Source organism: Rhinopithecus roxellana, chromosome 1, assembly GCF_007565055.1.
Source record: "Rhinopithecus roxellana isolate Shanxi Qingling chromosome 1, ASM756505v1, whole genome shotgun sequence".
NCBI classification, from domain to species: Eukaryota; Metazoa; Chordata; class Mammalia; order Primates; family Cercopithecidae; genus Rhinopithecus; species Rhinopithecus roxellana.
Genome location: NC_044549.1, coordinates 187,324,389 through 187,332,888, shown reverse-complemented (window position 1 = coordinate 187,332,888; position 8,500 = coordinate 187,324,389). Strand labels below are relative to the sequence as shown.

The 8,500-nt window shown below is 41.7% G+C and overlaps 1 protein-coding gene across 1 annotated transcript; it reads left to right on the top strand.

The window, feature by feature from the left end:
* Nucleotides 1-5,084: 5,084 nt before the first annotated feature.
* LOC104665074 (proline-rich protein 23A-like) lies at nucleotides 5,085-5,720 on the top strand. The gene has a single exon (XM_010366761.1). The coding sequence runs from the start codon at nucleotides 5,085-5,087 to the stop codon at nucleotides 5,718-5,720; it is 636 nt and encodes a 211-aa protein (XP_010365063.1).
* The last annotated feature ends 2,780 nt before the right edge of the window (nucleotides 5,721-8,500 follow it).

The following is an 8,500-nucleotide window of genomic DNA, read 5'->3' as shown; positions in this document are numbered from 1 at the left end:
GAAATGAAAAAAAAAAAAATACAAAAGATGAACAAAATGAAAAGCTGGCTTTTAAAAAAGATAAAATAAATTAATAAACTTTTAGCCAGACTGACTAAGAAAAAGAGAAGAACCAGCTGGCGTAGTGGCTAACGCCTGTAATCCCAGCACTTTGGGAGGCCGAGATGGATGGATCACGAGGTCAGGAGATCGAGACCATCCTGGCTAGCATGGTGAAACCCCGTTTCTACTAAAAACACAGAAAATTAGCCTGGCGTGGTGGCACACGCCTGTAGTTCCAGCTACCCAGTAGGCTGAAGCAGGAGAATCACTTGAACCCAGGAGGCAGAGGTTACAGTGAGCCAAGATTGCGCCACTGCACTCCAGCCTAGGAGGCAGAGCAAGACTCTGTCTCAAAAAAAAGGAAAAAAAAAAAAAGAGAGAAGAACCAAATAAATGAAATCAAAGATGAAAAAGGAGATATTACAACTGATAGTGCAGAAATTCAAAGGACAATTAGTGAGGCTATCATGGGCAACTATAGACCAATAAATTGGAAAATCCAGAGGAATTTATAAATTCCTAGATACATACAACCTACTAAGATTAAACCATGAAGAAATTCAAAACCTGAACAGACCAATAACAAGTAACAACATGGAAGCCATAATAAACAGTCTCGCAGTTAAAAAAAAAAAGTCTGAGAGCTGATGGCTTCACTGCTGAATTTTACCAAACGTTTAAGGAATAACTAATACCAGTCCTATTCAAACTATTCCAAAAAATACAGAAGGAGAGAATACTGCCAAATGCATTCTATGAAGCCAGTATTAACCTGATATCAAAGCCAAAGACACTTCAAAAAAAAAAAACTACAGGCCAATATCTCTGATGAATATTGATGCAAAAAATCCTCAACAAAATACTAGCAAACCAAATTCAACAATATATTTAAAAGATCATTCATCATGATCGACTAGGATTTATCCCAGGGATGTAACAATGGTTCAACATATGCAAATCAATCAATGTGACACATTATACTAACAGAATGAAAGATAAAAACCGTATCATTTCAATTCATGCTATAAAAACATATAATAAAAGTCAACATTCCTTTATGATTAAAAACTTCTCAGAAGCTGGGTATAGAAGGAACACACCTCAACACAATAAAAGCCACATATGATAGACCCCCACAGCTAGTATCCTACTGAATGGGGAAAAACTGAAAGCCTTTTCTCTAAGAGCTGAAACAAGACGAGGATGCTCATATTCACCACTGTTCTTCAACATAATACTGGAAATCCTAGCTAGAGCAATCAGACAACAGAAAGAAATAACGGGCATCTACACTGGAAAAGAAGAAGTCAAATTATCCTTGTTTGCAGATTATATGATCTTATGTTTGGAAAAACTTAAAGACCCCACACAAAAATTATTACTACTGATAAACAAATTCAGTAAAGTTGCAGAATACAAAATCAACGTACAAAAATCAGTAACATTTCTAAATGGCAACAGTGAACAATCTGAAGAAAAAATTGGAAAAGTAATCCTATTTACAATAGTCACAAATAAAATTAAATACTTAGGAATTAGCTGAACCAAAGAAGTGAAGCATCTCTACAATGAAAACTATAAAACACTGATGAAAGAAATTGAAGAGGACACAAAAGAGTGGAAAGATATCCCATGTTTATGAATTGGAAGACTCAATATTGTTAAAAATGTCCATACTACCCAAAGCAATCTACAGATTCAATTCAATACCTATCAAAATGCCAATGGCATTCTTCACAGAAATTTTTTTAAATCCTAAAATTTTTATGAAACCACAAAAGACCTAGAAAGCCAACGCTGACCTGAGCAAAAAGAATAAAACTGGAAGAATCACATTACCTGCTTTCAAATCCTACTACAAAGCTATGGTAACCAAAACAGCATGTATTGGCATAAAAACAGACACATAGACCAATGGAACAGAATAGAGAACCCAGAAACAAATCCATACATCTACAGAGAACTCATTTTCAACAAAGTTGCTAAGAACACACACGGGAGCCAGGAGCGGTGGCTCACACCTGGAATCCCAGCCTTTTGGAAGCTGAGGCAAGCAAATCACTTGAGGTCAGGAGTTCAAGACCAGCCTGGCCAACATGGTGAAACCCCATTTCTACTAAAAATACAAAAATTAACCAGGCATGGCTATGATCCCACACACCTAGAATCCCAACTACTCAGGAGGCTGAGGCATGAGAATCGCTTGAACCCAGGATCCAGAGGTTGCAGTGAGCCAAGATCACACCACTGCACCACCGCCCTGCAGGCTGAGTGAAAGAGCAAGACTGCATTTCAAAAAAAAAGAAAAACAAGAAAAAACAATAGAAGAAATAGAACAGCAGAAAAATATGGCAAACACATTATATCTCTTTCGTAATAATAATTTTTTTAAATTGTTCAAGGAATCTGCCCACCTTGACCACCCAAAGTGCTAGGATTGCAGATGTGAGCCACCACGCCTGGCCAACACATTATCTTTCTACTCATTGTTGCTAATGACAACATCTAATTCCTTTTTATGGCTGAATAGTACTCCATTGTGTATATGTACCACATTTTCTCTGTCTGTTCCTCTATTGACGGATACTTAGGTTGCTTCCAAATCTTGGCTGTTGTGAATAATACTCTAACAAACATGGGAGAGCAGATGTCTCTTCAATATCCTGATTTTCAATGGATGGAGCTGGGAAAACTGGATATCCATATGCATAAGACTGAAACTAGACCCCTATCTCTCACCATATACAAAAATCAATAAAAATGAATTAAATATTTAAATTTAAGGCCTCAAAATATGGCCGGGTGCAGTAGCTCATGCTTGTAATCCCAGCAGAGGATTTGGGAGGCCAAGGCGGGCAGATCACCTGAGGTCAGGAGTTTTGAGATCAGCCTGGCCAACATGGTGAAACCCCATCTCTACTAAAAATACAAAAAAAAAAAAAAAAAAAAAAAAATTTAGCCAGGCATGGTGGCAGATGCCTGTAATCCCAGCTACTCAGGAGGTTGAGGCAGGAGAACTGCTTGAACCCCTGAGGCAGAGGTTGCAGTAAGCCAAGATCACACCATTGCACTCCAGCCTGGGCAACAAGGGAAAACTCTGTTAAAAAAAAAAAAAAAAAAAAAACCTTAAAATATAAAACTACTATAACAAAACATTGGGGAAAGTCTCCAGGACTTTGATCTGGGTAAAGATTTCTTGAGTAACCACAAGCACAGGTAACCAAAGCAAAAGTGGACAAATGGGATCACATCAAGTTAAAAAGCTTCTACACAGCAAAGGAAACATCAACAAACTGAAGAGACAACCCACAGAATGAAAGAAATTATCTGCAAACTACTCATCTGACAAGGAATTCATAGCCAGAATAGATAAGAAGCTCAAACAACTCTATAGGAAAAAAAAATTCTAATAATCCAATTTAAAAATGGGCAAAATAACTGAATAAATATTTCTCAAAAGAAGACATACAAACAGCAAACAGCTATGTGAAAAGGTGCTCAACATCACTGATCATCAGACAAATGCAAATCAAAACTACAATGAGATATCATCTTACCCCAGTTAAAATGGCTTTTATCCAAAAGACAGGAAATGACAAATGCTGGCAAGGATGTGGAGAAAAGGGAACGGTCATACACTGTTGGTGGGAATGTAAACTCATAAAAACCATATGGAGAGGAGAACAGTTGGGAGGTTCTGCAAAAATCTAAAAATAGAGCCACCATATGATCCAGCAATCTCACTGCCACGTATATAATCAAAAGAAAGAAAAGCAGGATATTGAAGACAAATCTGTGCTCCCATGTTTATTGGAGTTTTATTCACAATAGCCAAGATTTGGAAGCAACCTAAGTGTCCATCAACAGATGAATGGATAAAGAAAATGTGGTACATATACACAATGGAGTACTATTCAGCCATAAAAAAGAATGAGATCCTGTCATTAGCAACAACATGAATGGAATGGGAGGTCATTATGTTAAGTGGAATAAGTCAGGCACAAAAAAACAAACTTCTCATGTTCTCACTTATTTATGGCAGCTAAAAATTAAAACAATTGAACGTACTGAGAGAGTAGAAGGATGGTTACCAGAAGCTGGGAAGGGTAGTGAGGGTGGGAGCAAATAGAAATGGTTAATAGGTACAAAAAAATAGAAAAAATGAAGTAAAACCTAGTATTCGATAGCACAACCGGGTGACTATAGTCAATAATAATTTAATTGTACATTTTAAAATAACTAAAAGAGTATAATTGGATTGTTGGTAACACAAAGGACAAATGCTGGAGAGGATTACTACATATTGCAGGCCTGTATCAAAGTATCTCATTTAACCCATGAATACATACACCTACTATGTACCCACAAAAATTAACGTTTACTTATCAAAGCAAAATTTTCATTTCTAATTTCTATCACAAATGAAAGAACTTTTTAGTACCACGTAGGAAGGGTGGGGAAGGAGCAATGAGTATTTTTCATATATTCCTGGAAAATCTTAGAAGAGACTTTTAGTCGTAAGCTACTTATAAAAGTAAGCAAGCAGTTTTTGAAATTGTGTTTTGGCTTTTCTTAACCAAGAGTAAAAGCAATTACCGCCATTGGGTCCCACGAGCACATCCAAGGAATCTTGCCCTCCAGACACAAAGACCCCCCCACCTCCCCACCTCGCTCTTGCTCTAATTGATCCAATCATCTCCAGGCCACGCCCGCCACAGAGCACTGTCGGGAGGCGGGACATATATTGACACATTCTGGCGCGCCCAGGTCACCTGACGTCCCACGTTATTAGTCGTTGGACGTGCATCCGGGTCCGCCCTAGGAAAGCCGAAGATTCCATCGCGCGAGGCTCTCAGAGTAGCACAGACTGAGGTCTCCCGGAGGCGTCCCTGGATCTCCGAGGACTCGCCCAGCGGCGCGCCGTCCTTTGCCGCTTCTGCCCCAACCCGCCTCGCCTACCACCGACGCCTGTTACCTCAAAGAGGACTTCGCCGCCCGCTCTCCCTAGGCCCAGGAGCGCCGTCCGCAGCGCCGTCGAGGTGATGGGCAGCCGGCCCCGCAGCCCCAGCGCCTGCCCTGCGCCCTGGTGGGGGCAGCAGCCAGGAGGACCCTGCCCTTCCGAACGTCTCCGACTGGAGGAGCCCGTGGGTCCCGAACCCCGCGTGACGCCCAGCCGGGAAGAAACGGCGGGGATCCCGGCCGTGGGCGCGCTCACCTCCGTGGTGGTCCTGGCCGCGGGCTGTGCCCTGCGTGTGCCCCTGGAGAACGTCGACTTGGTGCTGGAGCTCCCGCCGACATCGATCCTGCGAGTGTCTCTCGGTGGACACACCCTCATCCTGATCCCCGAGGTCCTCCTGAGCTCCGTCGACGAACGCTCAGGAGCACAGGGCGACTCGTCTGCCGGCCTGGCAGTGGACGTTTTCCTGGGCGCTCTCAGGGAAGACGTCGTCGTCGAGCAGGAAGTCTTCTGCGCATCTGTCCCAGAGATCGCCGCCCAGGAAGAGGCCTACGAAGAGGACGCGGACCCCGAGTTCCCGGAGCTCCGGATGGACTCCCCAACCGGCTCAGCCGCTGGAGTCTACCCCTTCGCTAGTAGTGTGTTCAGTCTCTACTGGGAGGGCCCCATCCCAGGGCTCTGTGTTGCGGGTTCTTGTGGATCCTCCAAGACTCACTGTTAGGACTTGCCACCGCCCAGAAATGCAGCATCTTCATTCGTCGACAGTGGGCAGTTGGATTACTGTTGTTTGAGTGGGTTGGTTGGTTGGCTGGCTGGTTGGTTGGTTTCTTGGCAGAATTCCTTGGTAAATGGCAGGCAAGGACATGAAAAAAGAAAAGCAGATTCTGGCAAGCACCTTTACCAAGAAGAGTAGACGACACATAACCAGTCATAGATTTTCAGATCCCTTGCCTTTGCTGCAGGAGCTGTTACTTCTGCCTTTGTCCCCTTCAGCCAACTCTATCCTCAGTTTCACCCCTACTCTTGCTTAACGCTCCCTTCAGTGTTCTTTCAAATTCCCCCCTTTTTTTCATCACCTCCCTACACCTATCCGTTCTCTCCAATCCAGATCATTGTCTTTCCTTCTTTTCGCAGTTATGAATTTACCTATACGATTTTCTCCCAACATCCTCTGAGGTGCTTCTGATCACTGATTTTACTTTCCGCTTGCTTTCCTTAACTCCTTTTCCTGGTGCTGGACAGTCAAGATAAATGCATATTAGATTACATAGCAAACAACATTCAAATGCAATGAATGCTCTGGACCTTTTGGAAGTGTTTCTACAAATAAGAATTTAAGGGTCCTGCGCGGTGGCTCACGCCTGTAATCCCAGCACTTTGGGAGGCCGAGGTGGGGGATGGATCACCTGAGGTCAGGAGTTCGAGACTAGCCCTGGCCAACACAGCGAAACCCCGTCTCTACTAAAAATACAAAAATTAGCCGGGCATGGTGGCGTGTGCCTGTAATCCCAGCTACTAGTGGGGATGAGGCAGGAGGATCACTTTAACCTGGGAGCCAGAGGTTGCAGTGAGCGGAGATCATGCCACTGCACTCCAGCCTGGGCAACAGAGTAAGACTCCATCTCAAAAAAAAAGAAAGGAAACGAAAAAACAATTTAAAAATTAGTGAAAGCAATATTTAATGAGGGAAAGTAGGGAGGAAGTTGTGACACTTTCATTCGAGCAGCAGCTTGTACAATGACATATTCTATGTACTTTAACCAATGAGTATTCCTGAATTTCAGGGCAGTGTGGGCTTCACCTTGATTTCCTCTTAGGGGTACCCACTTAGCTTCACTGCATGGACATTTGGTCTAATTTATTTTTGAGAGTTTTTTTCATGCTCTTGAGTCCATCACCCTGAATTGGCAGTCGTTATTTCTTGGTAGTATTTCCTTAATGTCTTTTTAACTATAAAGGAAAGAAAATATTACAGATAATGTTGTCATATCCTTTGTGCCCACTCTTCTCCCCCATTCCCAGAGGATTCACATCATGACACAAAGCTGGTGGATATCATCCTAGTCAATATATGAATGCTACATATACATATATATGTATAGATATAAATAAGCAATGTTTATGTTGTTTTCTGGACAATTAAATTTACGTAACTACCTCATTCTCCAGTTTACTTTTTTCTCAACTTTATTTTTGAGATGACTTATAAATATGTGTAGTTCATTTATTCTAAAGATTCCGGTATCCATCATATGATTGTGATATTTTATTTGTTCTTTATTTATTTATTTGTTTATTTATCGGAGACAGGGTCTCAGAAATTCTGTCACCCTGGATGGAGTGCAGTGGCACGATCAAGTGGACTTGAACTCCTGGACTCAAGAGATCCTTTGCCTCAGCCTCCCAAGTAACTGAGACTACAGGTGCGCACTGCCACACACAGCTAAATTTTTTTAATTTTTTTTTTTTTTTTTTTTTTTTAGAGATGGAGTCTCACTATGTTGCCTAGGCTGGTTTCAAACTCCTTGCCTCAAGCAGTCCTCCTGACTCAGCCTCCAAAAGTGCTGGAATTACAGGAATGAGCTACTGCACCTGGCCTCAGATTTATTTTTATTTCTTTTTTGTTTTGGGGGGTTTTTTTTAGATACAAGGTCTCTCTCCATCACCTGGGTTGGAGTGTAATGGCACAATCATAGCTGACTACAGCTGACTACCTCCCAAGTAGCTGGGATTACAGATGCAAGTCACCATGCCCAGCTAATTTTCATATTTTTTGTAGAGACAAGGTTTCACTTTGTTGCCCAGGCTGATCTTGAACTCCTGAGCTCAAGCAATCCACTCACCTCAGCCTCCCAAAGTGCTGGGATTATAGGCATGAGACACCATGCCCAGCCAAGTTAATTTTTTTATGTGGTGTGAAATAAGCAGTCCTCTCACCTCAGACTGCCAAGTGGCAGGTACTACAGGCACAAACCACGATACCCAGATAATTTTTAAATTTTTTGTGGAGAGTGGGTCTTGCTCTATTGCCTAGGCTTGTCTTGAACTCCTGGGCTCAAGTGATCCTCCTGCCTCCCAAAATGGTGGGATTACAGGCATGAGCCACTGCACCCAGCCTCAGATTTCTTAAATATGACACCAAAAGCACAATCCTTAAAGAAATAATGTGATGATGGGCTTCATCCAAATGAAGAACTTCTGTTCTCCAAAGACACTGTTAAAATGAAAAGACAAGCCACAGATGGAAAAAACATATATTCACAAGGCAAATATCTAATAAATGACTTGTGTGTCCAGAAAAACTTTCAAAATTGAGTAAGCAAATGCTTTTAAAGAAGGCAATAAAATCAAGACACTCAAAAATACAACCTTCACAATGACTAGCATCAAATTAAAGATTATTAAATATATGAATGTGCAGGAAAATGTGTCCCATAAACAGGAGTAAAAATAGTTGATGAAGTTCTTTATTTTTTTATATTAGCCCTTTATCAGATGTAT

Excerpts from the sequence above, each read along its gene's own strand:
- LOC104665074 (XM_010366761.1), top strand. The coding sequence starts at position 5,085 with ATGGGCAGCCGGCCCCGCAGCCCCAGCGCCTGCCCTGCGCCCTGGTGG.